Below are 23,701 nucleotides of genomic sequence, written 5' to 3' on the forward strand. Positions count from 1 at the left end.
GAACTACCTTTTGTCCGCACGCAGAGTACTATGACTATGAGAGCGTAGTTAGGCTAGGTGTGCGTAGTAATCACGGACCGAGACGGGTGGTCCGGTAAAGTACAATCCAGCAGGCAAAATTGAGGGCTAGGGGTAGATCTAAGGCCTAAGGGTAAGGGTAGGGGTAGGGGTAGGGTTAGGGGTAGGGTTTGGGTTAGGGTTAGGGTTAGGTCTCTTCTTTATTGTGTTTGATGGGGTGGTCGCTCGTTACAGAAGTCCTTCCGAACAAACACAAGTTGTAGTTGTAATGAAGAGACCTAACCCTACTCCTAGACCTCTATTCTACTCTGTCTCATAGTGGTCGCTCGTTACGGAAGTTCTCCCATGATGGCTTTTAACTGTTGAACTGTCAAAGTGAATTGGTGGATACAATTGATTCTGTTCCAGTTCTGTCTTTGTCTTTAGTGGTCTGGTGGCTGGGCCCCCCTCTTCTCAGTTCTGGCAGACTGAAGTGACTGCTAATTCAGTTCTCCCCGACTGGCCTGAGTAGCTATCAAGAATGTTAGGCAGGTTTTTACCAAATATTACTGGAAAAGCATTGAGAAGACCTACCCGTTATGTCCTAACAGTGTTCGTACTTGCTGACTGACGGCTCAGCTCAGGACATGATTCTGATTGTTGTCCCGATAGCTTCCGTGTGCAGCCATGTTGTTTATAGAAACCGGAAAGATCGATATAAGGGTAACAACTGAGTCAAAATAAAATCACTGTATTAATACGGTTGCCTCCCTTAGTTCTTTGTGTTTTAGTTTTGATTGAGTAGGCCAAGTTGGGCGCATTATTATGGTCTCTTGTAAGGACAAGTGGGATAACCCAGATTTCGCGGTTTCCAGAAATCTCGAGAACACCAAACGTGACCATTGCCCTCCTTTAGGAGAAATTTGGTTTCATTGGCGTGTATGTGTTTGGTTATATAGAAAACTCTCCCTGTCTTTTTAAGAAACTGAACAAGAGTCCAAAAACTTAAACTTCGATTTTCTCTAAACAACATTTTCGGGGATAGCCCCCTTGTGCTTAAAAGCGATCATATCACAGTGACTATCACTTGCACATACATGTATTATTTTCAGACGTGGGTCTAAGGTCTCTTGCTCATACCCAAGAAAAACAAACAAACAAACGAAAAGACGAACATCTGAAAAAAACAAACCACGCAGTTATTTCTTTTTAAGCTGTAATTAAGGTGACGTTGGCACAGAAATGAACTTTTTTTTAAAAATAGGAAAATAATTATGCAAATTACATGCATATTCTTTGTTATAATTTATATCATAACAAATTTGTTCTTGTCACATGACAAGTTTGCAGGTGAAAAAAAAATATCGCTAGTGACTGTGAGTAATTTAAAGTTGTTCCCGCATCCGATCCGGACATTGGGGATTGCCTTGTTAATGAGACAATTTCCTGGGTCTTCGGCATATTGTGGTAGGGTGGCCAGTTCCTTTCCACGCTGCCTTTACTTCCCCAACTCGAAGTCAGGTACCCATTACTGCTGGGTGGGCAGGAGGGGGCGAAAAAATCTGTGCCCGAACCAAGGCTCGAACCCAGACTTTCCGCATAGGAGACGAGCGCACTAACCACTCCGCCGCCGCACCCTCTGACAGTAAGCGGTGCCTATTTTCATCTTGTACTGGCAGCCAAGCTCGCCTTTGATAAAGTAGGTGCAAATATGGCAATTGAGTATTTTCAAGGAGTGAGGGAGAAAACAAATTGGTAAAAGTTAAAGAGCACTTGCAAAACTAAAATGTCAGTTGTTGTTTTGTTTTTTTGTGTTTTTTTTGTAAAGTGTTTTACGGTGCTCGCAACTGCATAAGGTCATTGAGCGCGCGGGACACACCTAATATTTTCAGTAGGTACGAAATTTTGAATTTTGCCTGGGTGGCGGCCGAAGCCTACTCTTATCGATTTTGGACCACCAAGGGATCTTTAACGTGCGCAACTTGCACACGGGCCCTCCGAGATTTTTCGCCCTTGTCCGAGAAGGCTAGGTGTAGATCTTTCCTACCAGAAGATCAGGGGTGTGGCTGAAAGACAGCAGTAAGAAGAAGCGAAGGAGTAGCAATAGAAAGGCTGCAGAAAGAATCAGTAGCCCAGAGGAAGGGGCAAAGGAGGTGAGGGGGTGAGGGCAAAAAGAGGAGACGAAAGCAGACGACAGAACATTGCTAGAGGGCAGGAAATGAGGTGAAAGGAGACAAATTTAGAGAAGAAAATTTTTCGGTCGCTACCCGGAATCGAACCCGGGACCTCTGTTTGAATGAGAGGCCAACACCTTAACCTCTAGGCCACGAGAGCCTCCAAGGTCAGTTTAGTTTTAGTAAGAGTTTGTTTTTTTGTAGAGGTTTTTACAGCGCTCGCAACTGAACAAAGTCATATGTGCGCCAGAAGATTAGAAGTATTACAAGAGAGTAACAAACATTAAAAGGAAGGAGGGGAGACAAGGACAACATATTTTGTATAGGAAAGAAGAAGCAAACCACACCAGAGAACCCGCCAATCACCCACCAATAAGGTCATATGTGCCAAAGTTTAGAGGTGTTACAAGATACAAGAGAGTAACAAACACAACAAAGGAGGAGAGATAAGGACGATAGATATTGATAGGAAAGGAGCAAACCACACCAGAACTTAAACAAACCACCCATGGGGAAAGAATTTATTTTGCACATTCAAAAAAAGGGACATAACATAGCATGTTAGCTTCTGTCAATTCCCAACAAGGATATCTTTTCTGATTCAGACACCAGAGATTAGACAATAGGCAGTAGTATAATCAAAGTTATAAAGTTATTGACAACGCAGATATGGCTGAAAGCAGGAGGAGTCACCACCACTTTCTTAAACCAGATAACCAGGAATCAGTTCAATAGTAAAGTCTGAACTAGCACAAGCCCTTTTATGAAGGAGAGTGTGTGGGGGAGGGGGGTTATAGTAGAGGGTTTTACGGTGCTTGCAACTGCATAAAGTCATATGAGCGCCAAGGGTGGGTGTCAACAGAGAAGTCTTTACCGGGAATCAGACTTAGACTGCTAACCTCTCTAGCTTCAACAGCACAAGGTCTGCTTCGATTATCAAGGCACCCCAAAATAACAGGTCACAAGAGAGTGACAAACATACAAAATAAGTAGAGGAAAATGACATACTGTAGTAAGGATCAGGAAAGAAAAAGCAGCAGTTCCCTGTTGTAGATCAGGCACAATTTTTATGAGCGTGACATGAGTCAGCCCATTTACAATTCTACTGTGCTTGAACGAGAAATGTCCCCCCCCTTAGGGAATGACCTTAAGACACTACAGTCAGTGGCACTGCACTGCCGCGGGGGGAGACATCTATCACAGTCTCAGGAAACCCAACAAGACAAAGGCTGGAAATGTCAAAACCAACCCAAAACAGTCCAAAACACTTTCTCACAAACAACAAAGCAACAAACCAATCAAAGATTTGCATGAGAAACACATTTATTCCACTTTATTACATAAGCAACACTGAATGTTTGACATTATGTACACAAACTCACTACATTCTTCGCCATACTGTCTTCATCTTTTGTCATTCATTTTGCTTAGGAAGCATTTCCTGATTCAGAATGTTACAATAAAACACTGCCATCATGGCTTCAGAACATTTAGAAATGTTTCAAGTCCTGAAATTTATAAGGAGATAGGACCAGAAGCACAATCTTCTGAAACCAGCATGTAACCCTATCCGTATGTCATGTTTTACTATTGTATCCATACAACATGGGGAACTCTGTGCCACCACTTTCCAAAGAGGAAATTTACTCGTTAATCCGATCCATACGCTTTGCATAGCAGTCTGTCAAAATGATTTTTTAAAAGAAATACTGAAAGTTTCAGTGAGATCTTCGTACTAGAAGTATTCTAAAACGTGAAGAATACAAACCGGGGGGTACAAAATGACCCTAGGGCGTACGGATAGGGTTAAAAGTTACAAGCAGTTACCCGTACTGGTTACTAGTCTAATGAGCTAAAATTGCGATTCAGGCATTCCCCATAGAGGCTCTCTATCTTAAAAGCAATAATAAAAGAGTTTAATTGAACCTGTCATTAAAACAAAGTTAAATGCTTGTCGCTGCCAAATGCTTAAAAAATCATTATATAATTTAAAACATTAAAACTGCAAAAAGGCAGTCGATGAAAGCGACTATGAATCTTTGGTTGTGGTTTTGTATTCTTTCACTTTCATATGACAATGTAATGGCTTTTAATGTATGTTTGTTGTTTCCCTTTACATTAGCATTTAAAATCCTGTAAGACAAAGAAGCCTCTATAACAAAATTCTTGTCAGCCTCTGACACTCTAAAAAAACACCTAGAATAACAGTTCACAAGCAAAAAGACTAGAGATAAATTTTCATTTATTCAGGTTTTCGGCTGTTAGATGTTGCGCTAACAACTGACGAACGTAACAGGACTCCTCCTACAACTGATCTACTTTCCTGATTCTATCATACCCCGACAGGTGTGTGAGTACTGGAGGAAAGAGCTACAATACACAGAGTACACTGCATGTCCTCAGATCTGAAATATCTTCTTACATTCAGTATTAGCAAGAGAGCCAGCTATGTTCCACTGGCTCAGACAATATCCCTGTACATTCTGTAAACATGTACACACACACACATATATTTTCATGTACTCATGAAATAAGCCCACACTACCATTTGTAGAGTTGAGACAAATGGTCCCAAACATTCAACTTTCAGTCAAACAAGTTACAACAACCCATTAGAAATCATCCACTTTGACTAAAATTTCACACACTTTAATTAAAAACAAAAAATAAAGACGCCACATAAATTATTTCACAATTGATACTCAAGCAAGAACAAATTTTTCCTGCCAAGAACACCCCATTGGTGTAGTAAAAAAATAGGTTATGGAACGTAGGTGAACTTATACCAATGAGCATTAACATAAATATACAGAGTCTGAAAATCAACGCTACTTTAATTACATGCAGTCCGAGTCCGAGCTGATAATCTACTCAAGCATATGAATCATTGTCAGTATACGCTATAATTCAAACTATTTCGGTCATTGTTGGTCTAACTAGGGCAAACTAAAGCTTCTTTAACTCGGGAAGAAAAGAGCTTTCAGGGGAGCCCACTCTCGATACTAAATTGCAATTACCGGCTGAGTAGGAAACCAAAACAAATAGCGTATAGGAGGGCCCGATTATGGACGTACACCGCACGCCGAGCAGCAGTGAAGTGGTAAAATATCTGCACGGCATATAGAACATGCACTGGTCCACTTCATTTCCAGTCAAGATGACAGTCTGCATTGATTACTTTGCACTAAAGACTGATTTTTACGTCACAATATCAGTTTTTGGTTTTTTAAAGGGTTTTACGGCACTCGCAACTGCATAAGGTCATATGAGCGCCAAGGAGTGGATGTCAACAGAGAAGTCTTTACAGGGAACCAGACTTACTCTACTCACCTCTCTAGCTTCAACAGCACAAGGTCTGCTTCGACTATCAAGGCACCCCGGAAATAGCAGTTCACAAGAGAGTGACAAACATACAAAAGAAGAAGAGGAAAAATGACGATAGTAAGGATTTGGAAAGAAAAAGCAGCAGTTCCCTGTTGTAGATCAGCCACAGTTATGAGCGTGACATGATGAATCAGCCCATTTGCAATTCTACTGTGCTTGAACGAGAAATGTCCCTCCCTTTGGGAATGGCCTAAAGACACTACAGTCAGTGGCACAATATCAAAGTAATTGTACAACATATGGTCATGAAAAAGCAGCAAAGTCATGATAACCTTCAAAACTTTTTTGAAGAGGCATATATATGAGAAATCTGAACACATCATTCCCAACAATCATCCCTCAACTAAAAAGTTAGTATATTGGTACCTTCAGGTACTTTCAATGAGTAGCGCTTGGTACCAGTGCTTTGAACCAACTTGTCTCGACATTGAAATTTGTGGAATATACCTCATTTCAAAGTCTCCTTCACACATTCTTTTGCTTTTGTATGTATTGTAAACAGCAAGAACTGAAAGAATCTCTCATGGAAGCCATAGGCTAGTACGTCAGTGTCTTGGCCAGACATAGTACTGGTGCTGGAGAACAAATATACACTTCATCATGAACACCCCCCCCCCCCCCACCTCGCACCGAGTCACCAGCTTCACCTTTCTCCAAAGAAATACTGGCATGTACCGGTACACGGTAAGTCCCCATGGAGACTGACCGTACATGACAGGAATCTCCAGCCGTAGCATTGAAGAGATAGTTACGTGTACCGGTACTGACTGACACAACAAGCAGGGAAAGTGTTAACACAAACCGCTCAGCTATTCAGCAAGATGTCATGGTCCCATAATAATCAACAGAGAAATCAAAGCAATTACCAACTCTTGTTGCAGAACCACATGAAACAGTTAAGCAGTCAGGATAACTGAGGCTACAATCACTTGTTGATAATCATTCATCTCAGGGATGTCATAAAACAGCTGAGAACCCTGTCTCTCCACTCGCAAACTTTGCCGCTCTTCGTCAGTCTCAGTTTACAGCAAGCTTTCCAAAAATAGGAACAGCATTACTCGCAGGAACGTAGTTCTACTCGGGATGACACAGAAGGTCACCTTTATTCGGGTCGTCTGTCGAGTGAACGCTGTCACTGGGTGCTGGCAGCAGAGGACATGGCTACTGGGGCCGCCGTGGTCGTAGGCGTGGGCATGCTGGGAGTGGAAGCCGTTGTCTCCTCGATGTTGAGGTGAGAAATAAAGCGCAGTCTCAGCTTGAGGGCGGGCCGCAGCTTGCAGATGACTTTCTCGACGTCACTTCTCACACCGTCACCGACAAACATGTACTTGATGTGGTAGCTGCAGGAGAGTCAAGGAACTAACAGAACACACACGTGTGTGTGTGATAAAAACTCACATTACACTTTTTGCTGTCTCAAGAGGAATTATGAAAGATTCTATTTCTATTTATACATACAATGGAATCTACTTGAACCAACAATGGTTAATCGGAAAACAGTGGTAAACTAAAATAAAATTGCATCTTAGAAGATATTTTTCTTTATATCTTAAGCAATCTCTCTTAACTGAAAACACTGCTACACTGAAGAAATTCCGCAGCCCCACAGATTTCAGATTAAGTTGACTGCATTGCATTTAGTCTTGGAAAAGTCAGAGAGAACATTGAAAACTAAAAATCAAAGAAATCGTGAATAAATTACATCCCTCTACATGTATCAACCGCCATGGAGATAGGCTAACCCAAGCTCACAACATTGAACATGGGAAAGGCTTCATCAACCAGCATTAGAATGCGCATGAATCTGTACTAAATGTTTACTTTTGCTTCGTATGAATTAAGCCATGTTGTATATTGGAAATAAAGCTGAGTGCTCAACTGTAGCAGAAAATTGTTGAAAGACAAGAAGCCTTTCTGTCTTTCTACACTGACATGATGTACTTTGAAGAAAAAATAAGGCAAACACTTAACAGCCATCAAGTAGACCATTATTAACTCTTTCAACCCCATCGGACACAGGGAGTGTCCGGCGGTAATTAAATAACCCCGTTCCCATGGGAGTGTGCGATTCTAGTGACAACTGTTTTTCATTTAGTGCTAGTTTCTTCTTGTTTTTCAGAACTATTCCCGATCCTTGTTTTTTTTAAATGACTAAGCCTTTGTTTTTGCCATTTACAAGTTGGAGGCGAGCTTTTGGGTCATAAAGAGTTAGAATATACCAAGTTTAGGTGACTGTAGGAAGAAACTCAAGGAAACGGAAGAAAAAACTCAAGGTTTTAGTTTTTAGTTTCAGTAAGAGTTTTACGGCACTTGCAACACAATAACGTCATACAACAGCCGAAGATTAGAGGTGTTACAAGAGAGTAACAAACACAAAAAAGAAGGAGGGGAGATAAAGACAATAGATGTTTGATAGGAAAGAAGAAGCAAACCACACCAAAGCACCTGCCAACCACCCACAACAGGTTTAAAGAGTTAAGGAGAGGGGGAGGGGCACAGCAGTAATACGGTAATATCCACTCTACAGAAACAAAAGGATACAGATAATCACAGATGGCATCCATGTGGTGAAGATGTTCACTTGCTTTGTCCACATTGAGAAGAATTTCGTATAGTTCCACCGTCAGCTGCAAACACAGAAACAAAAGACCATGAAAGTTTATTTATTTACGCCAACACAAAGTCTTGCTACACAACATTTCTTAACACATTACTCCCTAAGGGTCTGGACGGGAAGTCCATTCCTAGATCCTAAGCAAGGGGAAGGAACCCACCTCCCGTGAATACAGGCCTTTAAAAAACACATTTTAAAAATACTAAACAAATTCCAAAAATCCTGAAAAAATAAAAGTTAAATCGCAAAATGAATGTAGTTTCAGAAAAATATTACTTTATGTCTGCGCAAACTGTTGGAAATGTTCTAACTTTAGTTCAATTGGGGTGTCCAACTCGTCACTCTCAGCCTCGCAGTCGGGCCTTAGATCTAAATTCTAGATTTTCTACGTCTGATCAATCCAAATCGCCCCGAACTCTTGCTACAACGTTTTCATCAAAATCTGAGTCATCTGATTTGTCATATGCTTGTTTTTGCTCAAATCCATCGTTATTTCCTTATTCGAACTCAATTGTGTCGGTTTTCAACAAGTCGAGACACTTTCGAAGTGTTGGTAACGCGATCGCACTTTGTTCGGCTCTAATACTAAAACTACTGCCCCGAAAAATTTCGTTTCGGTATCAAACGAAAGAAGAAACTTTTTGCAATAACTATGCAAATCAAAATCTCGGCCCCAGAGTCTCGCCAAGGGGAGATTTCTTTTCTAAAGACGCGGTTCCGGGCATGTCAGGGTGGAGCGCGTAAGGGAATTCCCGGGCGATCATGGGCGAGATAGGGTGTAATGTGTTAATCAACTCCATTGATTCTCACAGGACAGGCACTTTTTCCTTCATTTGAGAGAAACATTCCCATATACATAAAAAGCACTGAGGAAAAGCTTCAGAAATATGTAAATCTAGGAGCACATCTGTTTTTTAAAGCTCAAATGGAAAAAGTGATCAACCCACCTCTAAAAGACACCTGGTTCTCTCCATGTGAAACCTCTGCAGGAAGGGCCCCACAAGGTGGCACAGATAAATGAACTGGTTCTCATGCTTGATGATGGGCTTCAGCTGCTCCTTCACAAATCTGAAATGCAGATGGTTAGCATTGGGCATTGGTTACTTTTCACCACAGGTCGAGCTTCTATGCTTTGTCAAAGACAACATATTGCAGTCGCAAATTAATTGTACAACATATGATACACCAACAAGCAGCCAAGTCATAACCTTTTCACAAATTCAAAACACTTTGAAGTAATTTATAATACGTTTGAACATATCAATCCCAGCATTTATCACTCAATTGAAAAAGTCAAAGCACATTCAGGTATATGTGCTGAGTACTCCGGGGTATTTGACAATATCTCTTTACAATAACTTCTGCGGTCAGCCACTACATTCCATCAACAATTCAGTACACAAGACGACTTACAGTGTTATAGCCTGTTAAACACATAATTGGCATCATTAACAGGTTCTTTCTCTCCCCATCCACTACCAAGTACCCGTCAGCGCGGAGTAAACTAAGAAAAAAGAAGTGATGTATATGTCCAAATAAAACAACATCCTATCCGGCCCAGCCAATATATCTGAATACAAGATCTTTTGAACATAACTTTTTCACACTGACCACAAGCCTAGGACTGCCCCTGTTTTCTGCAAAATTATTTAATTCTAATTTACCGTCATGCACAGCGTTACAAGTTCACAGAAATACAAAGCAGTGACAAATCGTACAAATCTGAGGCAAAAACCTATCTAAGACTGAGACAGAAGACAAACAGAAGCAGTTACCAAGAGAAACAAACAAGCATGACAGGCAGACTAAAATTATGGAAAGCAGTTATTTAAACCAACCAAAGGCACCCTCCACACACAAAAACATAGAAAATTCCCCACAACTTCCCCAAGACTTACTGAGGAAGGTGCGAGAGCTGCCCGATGCCGGCGTGATGCCAGACCCCGTGACAGAGTTCCAGCACGGTGGAGCATTGGTGCTCGGCATTCTGCAGGTGGGACAGGCTCACGTTGAGGATTTTGAACGGGCTGTGGTGGGCGGCCGGGTTGACCAGCATGGGAGACATGATGGCCTCCAGGATGCGGCTGTTGAGCACGCTCCAGTAAGAAGCCTGAAAATAAAGGTACGTTGACACAAGGCCGTATAGTGCGGGAAGCACGACGAGACAGACGAAAACAAGAAAAAGAATGAAAAGAAGGAGAACAAAGCTAGGGGAAGGGGAAGCTGGGTGACAGACAGAGACTGAAGCAGAATCCACATCTGCCAACATTGCCTGGGCCAAAATCTGTAGTTGAGACAAATTTTTGTCCAAAAATCTGTAGTTGACCTAAAAATATCTGTAGTAAGCTACATTACCACTTGCCGCATACTTAATTGGGCACCCTTATCAATACTTTGACTCACATCAAATGTACATAAGTGTGTTTGTGACTTCCAAAAATGTAGAAAATGACAAAGAACAAAAATACGACAAAGTTGAACATTTCCAGATGCACTTACCCTACAGTTGTTGGTGCCGTTCCTGTCATACTCTCACAATCACACGCACGCACACAAACACACAAATGAAACAAAAAAGAACAGAAGCAAAGAAGAAAAGATGAAGACAAAAAAGGGGGGAAGAAACCTAAGGCAGAAAAATCGGTGGTGTATCTCTCAAAATCGGTGGATCGGTAGTTTCACCAAAAAGTCGGTGATCTACCAATTTTTTCTGTAGGGTTGGCAGGTATGAGAATCAATCATCCACAGATTTAAAAAATGATGAAATGGTAAAGGCCTAACGCCCCATCAACACTATATGGTTATTTAACAGGCGGGATCTCTCAGTTGAATATCCATCTCCGAAAGGTCCGAGCCAAATAGGAAATTTGTGTAAAGCGTCTTTCCCAAAAGCACAACATCAGACCGAGCTGGTCCACAGATCTGAGCTGCACAGGCTCAAGACACATGTTCAAACACAAGGATGAGGAGCATACAACACGAACATTCAGCACGGGCAGACTTACAGGCAGAGACGTGAGAATGAGTCCAACAGAGTTGTACCAAGACATCATGTCCTTCTGTGGTGGAAGCAGCGACGACCTGAGAAACAGAAACAGAGAGAGTTAAATATTATGACTATTGTGAAGCAGCTACGACCTGAGAAACAGAAACAGAGAGAGTTACATATTATGACTATTGTGAAGCAGCTACGACCTGAGAAACAGAAACAGAGAGAGTTACATATTATGACTATTGTGAAGCAGCTACGACCTGAGAAACAGAAACAGAGAGAGTTACATATTATGACTATTGTGAAGCAGCGACGACCTGAGAAACAGAAACAGAGAGAGAGTTACATATTATGACTATTAGCTTATTCTAATCATCTAAAAAAAAGATATACAGGTCCTTATTTGAAACTTTTTTTGAGATTGTTTTTCCATAGCGAAAGTGAGTTTATAACAAGTGCACTCCATTGCAGTGTGTAAAAAAAAATCTCCTACAAACATATGAGTCACGACGTGGTGGAATCAGGCGCTCGTCAGTTGTTTGCCACATGGAGTTAGTAGAATCACATTAAAGCCTGTCCATTTGTCTTGCTTTCTATGAAAACAATCCCATTTATCTTGGACAAAAGTTGAGATATTGGCAATTGAAGGACGTCGGGTCACCTTGTTTCAGAAGTCAAAGTTTAGTTATTTCCTTAGCTTGAGAGCCCATGGAAACTGAAAATTTACATATTTTATGCATTTAATCAATGTTTTTACGTAAATCCACACAGAAATGTGTTCATAAATGGGTACGAAAGGTGTTGAGCAAATAAACAAAAATTCGAGGAAAATTCCCAAACCTGCAGAAAAATGCCAGTTGCTTCACTTTCATCATTTTGACGAGCGCCTGATTTCACCACTTTGCCTCACATATATGATGGCGGTGACTCCATTACCATTGCATGGTCAGAATGTTATCGTCTTCTCTTATTTAATTTACCTCACAAAGCAGCTTGAGTGGAGAGGAAGACTTTTTATACTTATTGGCATCCATGGTACTTACTTGAACACATGGTTTACAATTTTCTTTTCATCAAATTTCTGAAGAATCCAAGCTTCACATTTATATGTAAGGTAATTACAAGCCAGAATTAGACCTTATTCTGTATGTCCATGGCAACTGGGATGTAAATCTTGGATGCATTTGACAGCCAAATTTATATTTATTGTCACCTCATGCCTGCCTCATCGTGTCAAATACAACTTTCAAGTTTTTAAAATATTGTTACTTGTCAATCCAGTAGCCTTTGAACGTGTGCCCTTCGGCCCATCAAATTTTCTGTAAATCTACCATGTCGGGGATCTGTACTCACGGTTTCAGCGACACATCAAGCAGAGCTTCTCCGACAGTCTGAGCGGGGACAGGGAGCGCCATCAGCTCTACACAAATAGAGTGCAGGGCGTGGGCCGCAGCGTTGGGGAACTCATTGAACCGCCAGTCCGCCGAAGGGTAGGGGGGAAGTAACTCCCCGAGTATGGCTGATAACTCATTAAGGAATTTCATAAACCGTACCCAAATAAAATCTGGAACAATAAAGGGGTCAGTGATTCAAGATTCATTCATTCTCTAGCATCTTTACATAAACAGCAGCAGTGCTTCTGAAAATGTTTGTTCAGAAAATGAAACGACAAAATAACATTTTATGCATAACAGCACAGTAAAAACAAATTATTGCTCAAAGAAGAAAAATCAAAGATACACAACATAGGAATTTCAACCATGAGCACAGGTCATCTCTGAGCAGCACCTATTCTAAGCTGGGGAAAATATGGTTTACACAAAGAGTGGTCATTCATAAAAAAGCACCCTCGATCAACATCATTTGTCTCTTTATACGACTAACAAGCCTCTACTAAAATACTTCTCTGTGTGTGTGTGTGTGTGTGTGTGTGTGTTTGTGTGTGTTTGTGTATGTTTGTATGCGTGTGCATGTTGGAGAGAGGTCTTTGCCTGAAATGCCCAACGTGAATATCTTTTATTCAGGCTTACAGAAAACGTTAATCTTGATTTTTCTCAGCGGAATTTAGGAAATCTAGAACTGATTCCAGAGAACTGTGATCTCAGATTGAGAAAACGAGTGAGAAAAGGATACTGCTCCGGAGTCGGCTGATCAACTTGATATAATACTCCGGCTCAGGTGTCCACGCCAGCTCCTCCTGAGATCTCTTGGAGTAATGCACGTATTCATCTGACAGACACCACGTATCTGGACGGATGTCGCTGAACGCACCTGCACGGGGGGGGGGGGGGGGGGGGGGGGGGTTGGAAAAGGAAGGAAAACACAATCATTCCATTCATTCCATTTATAAAATGGTCACCTTTTGCTGTATTAGCAAATCCCCATAACAATGCTTGTATTCACCACCTTCTTCCCACCTTGTTTCTGACAGAGCTATCTTGTTCTCCTTACCACTTTCCCGTTGGCAACTCTGTCCACATCGGTCAGCACTACAGCTATTTTTTTTGCGGTCCTCATAATTTTCACCTCTTCTGAAAACTGAACAATGGATTACAGCGTCCTTCCAATCTTAAATCCCTCAAAGAAAGATACTTTGGTAATCATTGTATGAGCATGAACATTTGGTACTTGGTTTCAGGTCTTCGACCCAAATATACAATGGCTAAGGTACAACTGTATGCAGCAGTCATATATTTCATTATAAATTCTCGTAAGTAACACTTCTTGGTCCCCTGTTTCCAGAAATTGTAGCTATTTTCTAAATTATCAAAGCAAAGACATTTTTGACTGCCGTTGAAACATCAGCCCTGTCATGCAGCATTGCCAGCCAAATCATAAAAAGCTCCAGTGGGAGAATTAACAACAGATGCGTTTTAAATACTTAAGTTTAGTACAGATATCAAAGAAGGGTATTTAGAGAGAAAGGAACGATAAAAAGCAACGAGCAAAGTCTGCTTCTCTCTTAGCCCTTTCTACTGTGTCTTAGAGTAAAAAACTCTGCCCAGCCGCCGTCATACCAGCTTGAGGCCTCGCTCAGACGACAGGACCGCCAGCTTCTCTCCCAAATGAGAACTGGTGGAAAATCGCCCAAGCTGAGATCATATCTCCACAAAATTGCGCCAGTGGACAGCCCAGATCTGTCCTGTCGAGCCTGCAAGGAGGAGGACGAAACTATGGACCATGTGTTCCTGAGATGTCCCGCCAGCTATCGTGCTAGAACCCGTCCGCTGGGACACTTCAGTAACCCACTTTCAGCACTTTTTAAGGACCCCCGGGCGAGTGTTGAATTCCTGCGTGCTGTCGGCATCGCTGACCGTTTATGAAGCCACAGCACCAGAAGAGAGAGAGAGAGGGAGAGAGAGAGTAAAAAACAGCAGAGAAATCTGGAACCCACCAATGATGGCAGTGACTAGCTTGCGCTTCAGCTTCAGATTTGGTTTCTCTGCCAATCTCTTCTCATAGTAAAACAGCGTGTTGTAGAGGTAAGTCACTGGGTGGTCTGGGGAAGAAGTTCAAAAGAAAAAGGGGACAAATTTAAAGTACAGTTATTTCTCTTTAAGATATTTGAAAAAAATTACTGCAGAGTTGTTTCTTTTTAAAATAGAATGAAAAACAAATTACTCCACTGTTTTTTCCATTCCATTTTTCATGAAGTCAACAGTACTTCACCATACTCACAAGAAATGCTAAGGCTTACTTCAACAAACCTTTAGGCAAATGACTACTGACAAGAAAAAAGTGAATCGAGATCAAATTCATATTGTTTAACAGTACACATATCATTTTGTTTATTAAGAATGTCTGCAGCTCACAATTGTTATAAAGTGTAAAGTGTAATACTCAAGGTGAAAGATATCCTTTAAATCATGAAATAAACATGTGAGATAAAAATCAGAATTAGACAATGTGAACCCATGAAAAGTCTTAGGTCTCAGCTTAGCAGGAGACTTACCATGGAATTTGTAGATGACTCCTATCTGGTCCAGTATAACCTCCAAAGACTTTTGCATCTGGCCCACTTCAAGAAACCTATGAATTGTCAGATCCAGCACCTGTTCCACACACACAATTGGAAATCAGCGACACGCAGAAACACCATAAGAAATAAATAAGAAGAGATACAAGCCATAAATACATTTTTCTTTTGCAGTGTTTCACTGGTAGATCTCAGGGATAACTGACTGCTAGTACAGATATATAACTTTTTAAAAAATAACCAACAGATTATTATCATTCATATTGCATCAACAGCAAATCACCAAGTTGACTGCCAAGCTGACTTAAAAATTTTTCAGGGGTGTCCATAAATAAATAGGTCTATATGCCCTCTGCGTGTCTTTGTTTGTTTGCGTGTGTGTGTGTGTGTGGGTGTGTGTTCGCCCGCCTGCGTTATCATTATTTTTTATAAATCCTGAAGCATCACGTCAAGCACTCCTAGTCTAGATGTGTAACAACACCCCCCACCCCCAACCAATAAGTCCCGAAAGACACTTCAACCAGTTTGCATGAACTTCAGTTGACCCCGTCAACGGATGGTCTCCGACACGTGGAACTCACACGTCGAAGTCATGTCACGTGATGCCAGCGTGCAATTGAAACAATTTTACTGACGGGGTCCAACTGACGAGCTTCACACAAAACACCCGGATAAGCGACAGTCGTTCTACTTCTAGGATAACGATGGCGGCCGACCGACCAAATGTACCAACAAATCTCTTATCCCTCATATGCGTTCAGACTAAAGCAACGACAACGGCCGTATGTTAGTCTTGTCAGCGCAGTTACATGTAGTTGTGTAAGGGTTAGAAAGACTCGCTCGTCCAAGTGTTTGGCGTGAACACGCAGTTACCAGACCTCGGGCAAGGCTTGTTTTGAAAGTAACAGCGGAACTACGAATATTATTGATTGTTTGTATGTCCCAAATTGTAACAGTTATCAGGCTATCATCGGAGAATTCTGAGTGTGGGCAAAGATCACACACAACTTGGGGCGAGTAAACTACTAAACGCGGCATGGAGATTTGAGAAAATAGTGCTTCGAGTTGCTACTGACAAAAAGTTCAACGGATGCTTCCCACGATAAAGAAGAAGGCAGAGTAAGTTTTTAGAAAAATCCGGCACAACAGCAGACTGGGACAAAAAATCGGGATACAAGCGATCGAAATCTGGAAAATCAGGATGCTTGAGATTTGGGGCAAAAAAATCGGGATATCCCGACAAAATCGGGATATCCCGACAAAATCGGGATGAGTGGCAGGTCTGCACATAATAAAAAATACTTGTAGTAATATGCATATACTTTAACAATAGCACTGACTGCCTCAAAATCAGCACCAACAAACTCAAAGGGCATCTTAGTCAAGCAGAGAGGCATAGGTATTGGACAGGCTTGTGATGGAAAAGAAATGGGTTCAAAACTGACTTTGCCCGAAAATGTGCACAATAATTAAATGTCCCCAAAGGGACTGAAACTATCACTTGGAACACAGTGGTGTGAAAGACTGGAATGTGAAGTTGTTGGAAGTTGGAGCAGAATGGAGCCCCCAATAAAGTGGACACAGGACTACACACATCGCATTAACTTAACTTTGACATCCAGTTTGTAAGAAGTGATTTACTAAGAAAGCCAGCACAGCATGATATTTACCCCACAATGAAGCAAATGTGTAAAAGTAAATTCTCCAGCAACAAAAAGAAGATGGAAAATCTCAACTGGACTGGGTTCCATCTCAATCATTCATTAAGACTGAAACTTCAATTACTACATGCAACGAACGAAATTTCTAGAATGCTAATATCATTGGGGACAGTAGCTTCTACAAACTTACAGGGATGAATCTGAGGCAGACATTTCCAAAGTACACAGGAAGGTACTGGTGCTGGACAGGATTGCTCAGGTCTGGCGGTCCTTCATAGTAAAACTTCTCTGGGTATTTCTGAAACACGAAAACATTTTACTCAATAGATGTAAAAAATTGGTATAACATAATTTACATTTGTTCATATATTTCAATAAGGTTATGACTTGTCTCATAAGGATGATGATATTGATGGTGAGGAAAATGATGACAAATGAAAATGACATCGAGGGCCTGAATAAAAGACAGGAAGGAGAACCCTGCATTCCGCAACTCCTCCTCCTCCAGTTCTACCCCTAAACAGACTTACCATATAACTACGCTATTTTAGAGAGTGAATAACAAACATTGTTCATAATGTATATGAAAGTCAATGTCTGCAACAACTAAAGTCTCCTCGTAATACAACTGAATATTGCTGAGGTGCTGCGTCTGCAAGCACAGTCAAATCTGCTCTAAAGACCACCTGTTCTAGACAATCACCTGTACAAATGACCACTTCCTACTGCCCTCCTCGAGGTCTTTTTTTGTGTTATAATGACACTCTTCATGCAGATCACCTGTCTAAGACGATCCTTTTTTCCTCAACATTGGGTGGTCGTCTTGGACAGGTTCAACTCTACTTTTATGTTTACAAAAAACAGCATTGCAATCAATTAACAACAAACTAGTTTTTGCTTTCAAGGTGCTCATAGTATTGGTGAAAAAGGAATACGGGTACTTGGAAGTAAAACGGTGTGTAAAACTGATTTTTCAAATTCAGAACATGATATTTTGTGTCTATTAACACAAAAGTAAAGAAGCAATATAAAATAATGCTTTGAAAAATTGGAAAACACACAAAGCACTCACTTTGTGAAAGGCCATGTGGATCTCATGCCAGTTGGACTGTGCCCAGTGTTCAGAGGTGTTCTGTTGAAGCAAAATAATTTCACATCAATAAACATAAGTACACTCATATGAATGCATCATTAAAGTCAATGAATTTGAACTGATTTCCCAACAGCCTTGTAAATAGACCAAAATAAAACAGCTCAAGACTGTCGAACAAATAAGACAGAAGTCTTAAGCAACATGGTAAATCAATACACTTTACACTTTCACAGTGAGCACTGATGTCAGAGAATGAACAAGACGGAATGGCCTCATTTCTAAAATTAGTTAAGGGAAGACCCGGGTCGGTGATCCCAGACAATATTGATAAAATTTTTCAAACCATCCAACTTTTGTTTTTTGCGGAAAAACGCCCTTTGACATCTGTTCTACTGGGTCACAATGACGAAACTTGAAAAAATTACCCTAAATGACCTAAAAGGGCGTTTGAAAAGTGCAAATTGCACTAAAAATCCTTTAAAAATCCCTGGGTTTTTTGTTTTTCTCAAAATCTACTTTTTGACATATATGACCTCCTTGGTGCAAGGAGTTTTCAAAAACTACAGAAGCTAGAAGCTTTAAATTTGGCATACATGTGCTTTTAGATCTATTCTGGGGATCTATGTGAGGGAATTGGGAAATATTGGTAACTTGTGAAAAATATTCAAATATTTTGTAATATGTACCCCAAAATTTCGTCAACTGACTCTCAGGAGTCCACTGACTTTGGGCTCACTTTTTTAGTTTTAAAGATAGGTCAAAATCCTCACATGGATCCCCAGTCCATATAGGTATGTACTTGTGTGCCAAATTTCAGGCTGATAATTTAATATTTACTATGAAATTCTTCTGCATTAAGAAATTGGTTTGAAAATCCAAGATGGCCGCCACAGAGACCCATTTTTCAGTAAAAATCAACAAATTCACCCTAAGCACATCCTATTTATCTATGAACTTTTTGCACAATTACATGGAAGTGAATAAAAGTCATTCGTTTAGAAAATTTTTCCGGGAGTGTACTTCTCACCTTAAGAAATAACTAGTACATACTCATACATCCGTTCTAAATGATAATAAATAAGTCAGAAATCTACAACAACCGGTCTCCGTCAATTCATACTGTTTGACTGCGGAACGATGTGGCTGAAACAGGTTTGCTATTGTAAATGACTACATGCATTAAACAATATGAAAGAAATTGCCTTACCCTTAGTTCCATGACCTGTCAAAAAGAAATTCTTTTGTATTGACGTATAGAAAAACTCAATACTTTTGTCGAATGAAATTTCCACTGAGGGGCACTAACACGTTCAGATGGATTCAGTAAGAGTAACTTGTGACAACCAATGTCAGGAGCATATTAGAATTGACCTCACCCCTTATTACACAACAATAAATAAAAGGACAAATAATCAAATGGAGCTTACTTCTCTGGCAAAGTCAAGAATGCGAGTCCTGAAATCATTTCGCGCAGTGAGCAGGAACTGTATGACCACAAACTGAACCTGAGCTTCCTTCCCCTCCAGACATCGCAAAGCCTATGGGCAAAAGAAAAAACCTTGTCAGTGACTGAAAAGATTGCATGAGGGCAGGGGGTTCTTTATTCAAAAAGGATACATTACAACAAGGACATTGCAGATACAAACATGAATACGTGCTGAAATGTGCATTGATAAAGACACAATCAACTTTTACAATGAAATTAGACACAAAACTGTTTAACATTTCTCAGTAGAACTTTCAGGAAGAATGAAATCTGTCTTAGTATGGTTGATAAATTTTTTTTGTCAAATTCTAGGGAAACAACAAATGAACTCAGATTTCGGAAAAAGTCATGAATATTAAAGGACTGAGTCATCCTGGCATTTGGGACTGTACAACAAAAAAAAAAAAGAAGAAAATTACAGTCGAACCTGCCATGACGGCCACTTGTATAATACGGCCACCTGTACAAACGGCCACTTTCCATTTTCCCCCTTGCGTTTTTTTCTATATGATTTAACTGCGTAAAATGGTCACCTGTCCAATGCGGCCGCGGCCACCTTATTTTATCAACCCACTGTCAAATTTACCTGCCTCAGGCGGCCAGGCGTGGTCACTCATTGCCCGATGCTTTGTCAAAAATTTTGAATAGGCCCCTCACGCTGTGGACGGGCCATCATAATTCATTCACCTGTCATTATTGTTAATCCCTCCAGTGAATGTTTACCCAAGTTGACCAATGGGTAGGCCTAACAATAAATTTTCAACAGCTGGTGAGGGAAGCGTGTGATCCGTCATAACCTATAAGCCCCGCCCACAGCTCAAGCACCAAATTGTGTGCCAGGTGACTGGTCACTGTTTTGTTTACCTAATCTGTAACAAAGTAACAATGGACGTTGACACGAACTTGAGACAGAAGCGTCGCTTGTTTTTCGAGTGGTGGCGACTAGTGTGTTTGTTTTACCATGGCACTCGGTCTTCATCGCCTTACTTACAGAATATTTCATTTATTTTACCCTTGCACAAAATCAGCAACAAAAAGAAAGCTTAAACACCACAAAAAACCCTTCTTACACCCCCCCCCCCTTTTCAAAAGAAAAATAAAACTGTTTTGAATTAGCCTTATGGGAGTCCTAATCCTGAGATCAGCCCCGATTTGGACCTCGGAAGAGAATGGTTTGCTCTCTTCACTTTGATCAGTCCTGCCTAAGACGGCCACTTTTCTCCATGACAATTGGTGGAGGTTTTACACAGGTTTGACTGTAGATCTGTCATTTGAAACTGGAAGCCACAGTATGATTTATACAAAAGGCTGAAGATTCTTTTCTTTTTCCTTACTAAACAAAGCACCAATCTGTCGATAGTGATAATGTTGTACTTCCACATCATGTCTGTCAAGGCATCCAGGCACTGTGGACAAATGGGAAATAAGGAGTTACTTCAATGGCAGGGTGGAAGAGTAAATAGCAAAGCACAAATTTCAGTTTCCTTAATATAAAAATTTTTTTTAAATTATGCCGCAAAACGTTTTCAAATACAACTGCATTTTTATTTTAAACGAGCAAGGATCCTGTCCGTGAAAACCCCTTTTTCCATTATGAGAATTTACAGACCTCAAAAATCACGATACAATGAGATTTCAATTTTCCAAGCAAAAAAAAAGTATGAGACTGATTCTTTGTAATTTTCCAATCAAATAATATCATTAATTCCTAGAATACAGCTTTACCCATGGCCAGTGTAGCTTTGGTTGACAAAAACTGGTCATTAACTCTTATAGAACCCTGTCTACCTTTGAGGACGTCTGCATTGCAGGACTGGAAGCTATTTCATAGACCAAGTAGTCGGCGAAGGTTCTGAGGTGAGAGGTCAGAGCACGAGGTCCCAGGCGATCCAACACCCTGAAATAGACAAATAAAACATTCACTATCGGTATACATATGAACATATATGCAATAATTGACTAATTTGTTTGAAATGTTAAGTAAAGATATTACAATGCATTAAAAGTGAATTTTATGACACATTTAAATTTGTACAATATATGGCAGTCAAAAAGGTATATAATACACTATCAAAATCCAGGGAATATACACAATACAACTAGTATTCATTATCACAAACTCGTTAAAAGTATGATAAATCAAATATATTCTGCTCGGGGTGACAAAACATTAGAGTCGACGACACCTGTCTACAAGGAGAAAAGTACTCTCAGAACAGATTTCTATTACATTTTTAATTTCCCCTTAGAGGACTGCCACACATCAGACTGTTTTCTTCTCAAACGAAAGATCTCAATAGCTGTATAGGTACATAATTACAACATCTCTAACTTACTTAAAGGCTGTTGGCGGCACCCGGTTTTCATCTTGAATATTCTTCCAAATAATGCTGAAGAAACACAGAGCACAATTATTACAACAGAGAAAATATGTTTCTACATTTATGTCCGAAATGATGTCAATTTTCTTTTTTCAAAGGAGAAGCAGTCAGAAAAACTAGTGATGGATATTCAAAGGCTTATGAATGACCAACTTACAGGAAGTCTCAAAGCATACATTCAATTTGTTCAGTCTTCAGAAGGAAAGATTTTTCTTAAATATTCATTATTTCCAAACCTTTTGGGTCAACATACTTTTATGCTTTTTTCAGTACAGGTATCATTGTCACATAACGCTCATCTTAAAAGATAACACTTTCACACAAAAACCATCACATGTTTTGTCATTTTTGTTGCAGAAAAACAAAACAATCTCAATTTCATTATGAAATTATGACATTTATTGGACACTTACCACAGAAACAGTGGGGGGTTGCTCTGTATGGAGAAATGTGCTATGGTCCCACTCTCGTTGCCACCCATACCTGTGCACAACAATCACATCGGATTAGCATGTATGTTTAGGATCAAAATCCAGCAGAAACTTACTTTACTTTTACTTTACTTTTCCGATCCAGCGGCCATTTGGGTCCTAGCCCTTCGGTCCGATCCAGCAGAAACAAATAGGTCATAAAATAAAAAGAGACGATACACACAGGAAATACTACGCACGTAAATCTAAGTCTACAAGCTTATGCTCGTCATTTCAATAATTTCACCAGTGTTGCTGTCACACTTACAAGGGGGGCATAGACAGGCTTGAAATTGCTTCCCAACCAAACACTTGGTGACAAAAGACCCCCCCCAGTACAGCCGTAGCCAAATCTTATTATGGTTCAGTCTTATTGTCTTCACCATTTACCCCATAACATCTAGAGGTGGGCAAAATCCGGATAATCCATAAGAATAACCGGATAATTCTCAATGAAACATTGTCCGAATTCAGACTCTTAACTCTCTTTCCTGACCCGTTTGCCGAAGTGGGTGCACCCATTTGTTGAAGTGATGCTAACCCGTTTGTCGAAGTGGTTCATATCATATTATTAGCCGAAGAGGTGCACTAAAATATTATCCGGATTTTGCAGAAGCGATTCATTGCCCAGCTCTAATAACATCTGATCAGCAACATACAGAGAGAAAAACCCAAGAGAAAAAGAAAAATGTAAGATAAGGAGCATTTCTCATAAACACAAGGAGCATTTCTCATAAACACCATTGCTCTGACTGTATCTTACTTCTCCAACGTCTGTACTCATTCTCCACCGAGGCCTTGAGCTGCATCTTGCTGTCCTTGTTGCTGTTGCTGTTCTTCTGGAAGTACTCCGCCAGGCTCTGGAGAGGAGCAAGTCATATTATAATGCAATTTGATGACCAGGTCTCACACAACCAGATTTGGTGAAAAAGAAAGATTGAATAAGATAGGAATTCGGACATAAAATGTCAGGGAACAGCTGAATCCTCAATTTTCAAATAAGAAAATAAAAATTGGTATTTCTTTACTGCAACATCACTTTTCTTTTTTTACATCCACTTATTTATCATCACGTCGTATTTCTATCTTTCTTCTTTGTAAACAATTTTTTAAAAGTTTTATATGACCTCTGGAGTAACGTATTTTCATGATTTATAGTGAAGCAAAGTATTTTGTAAAGGTAAATACCTTCTATTGCTAACTTTCCATTCTTGTAAATTCTAAAATAAAGTAACGTCTTTGGATATGAATCACCCTGTCGTAGGTGCTTTCTTTAATGGTGCAATCCAGCTGTAGTAGAAATTAAGAATCTAGCTGGGACCGGAGCCTAAAGAAATGTTGACATAATAGACACAAAGGAGGAAATATCCAACGTTACACAAAGAATTGTTTTGTTGACCGCTCTTCTTAAGCATTTCATCTCGCATGTGACCAGTTTCCTCTCTAGGGCTTTTGTTAGGGTCCATGTATGGC

The 23,701-nt window shown here is 40.3% G+C and overlaps 2 protein-coding genes across 2 annotated transcripts in view; both read right to left on the reverse strand.

Moving 5' to 3' along the window:
* Positions 1-710, reverse strand: part of LOC101861000 (probable tubulin polyglutamylase ttll-15) — a 14,220-nt gene extending 13,510 nt beyond the window's left edge. Inside the window, exon 1 of the mRNA XM_005107431.3 lies at positions 592-710. The gene's annotated coding sequence lies outside the window, so the exon portion shown is untranslated. The remainder of the gene's footprint in view (positions 1-591) is intronic.
* A 4,984-nt stretch (positions 711-5,694) lies between these two features.
* The window catches only part of LOC101862678 (mediator of RNA polymerase II transcription subunit 23), a gene marked incomplete in the record, with an annotated part of 43,805 nt that continues 25,798 nt past the window's right edge, over positions 5,695-23,701 (reverse strand). The window contains 17 exon segments of the mRNA XM_013087555.2: positions 5,695-6,895; positions 8,097-8,182; positions 9,117-9,237; positions 10,068-10,279; positions 11,175-11,250; positions 12,515-12,680; positions 13,295-13,432; positions 14,556-14,660; positions 15,114-15,213; positions 16,989-17,096; positions 17,871-17,930; positions 19,319-19,429; positions 20,712-20,783; positions 21,166-21,274; positions 21,714-21,767; positions 22,172-22,241; positions 22,992-23,088. Coding sequence (XP_012943009.1) covers positions 6,688-6,895; positions 8,097-8,182; positions 9,117-9,237; positions 10,068-10,279; positions 11,175-11,250; positions 12,515-12,680; positions 13,295-13,432; positions 14,556-14,660; positions 15,114-15,213; positions 16,989-17,096; positions 17,871-17,930; positions 19,319-19,429; positions 20,712-20,783; positions 21,166-21,274; positions 21,714-21,767; positions 22,172-22,241; positions 22,992-23,088 — 1,893 coding nt within the window.

The sequence above is a fragment of the Aplysia californica genome, unplaced genomic scaffold (genome assembly GCF_000002075.1).
Source record: "Aplysia californica isolate F4 #8 unplaced genomic scaffold, AplCal3.0 scaffold00602, whole genome shotgun sequence".
In the NCBI taxonomy this organism is placed as follows: domain Eukaryota; kingdom Metazoa; phylum Mollusca; class Gastropoda; order Aplysiida; family Aplysiidae; genus Aplysia; species Aplysia californica.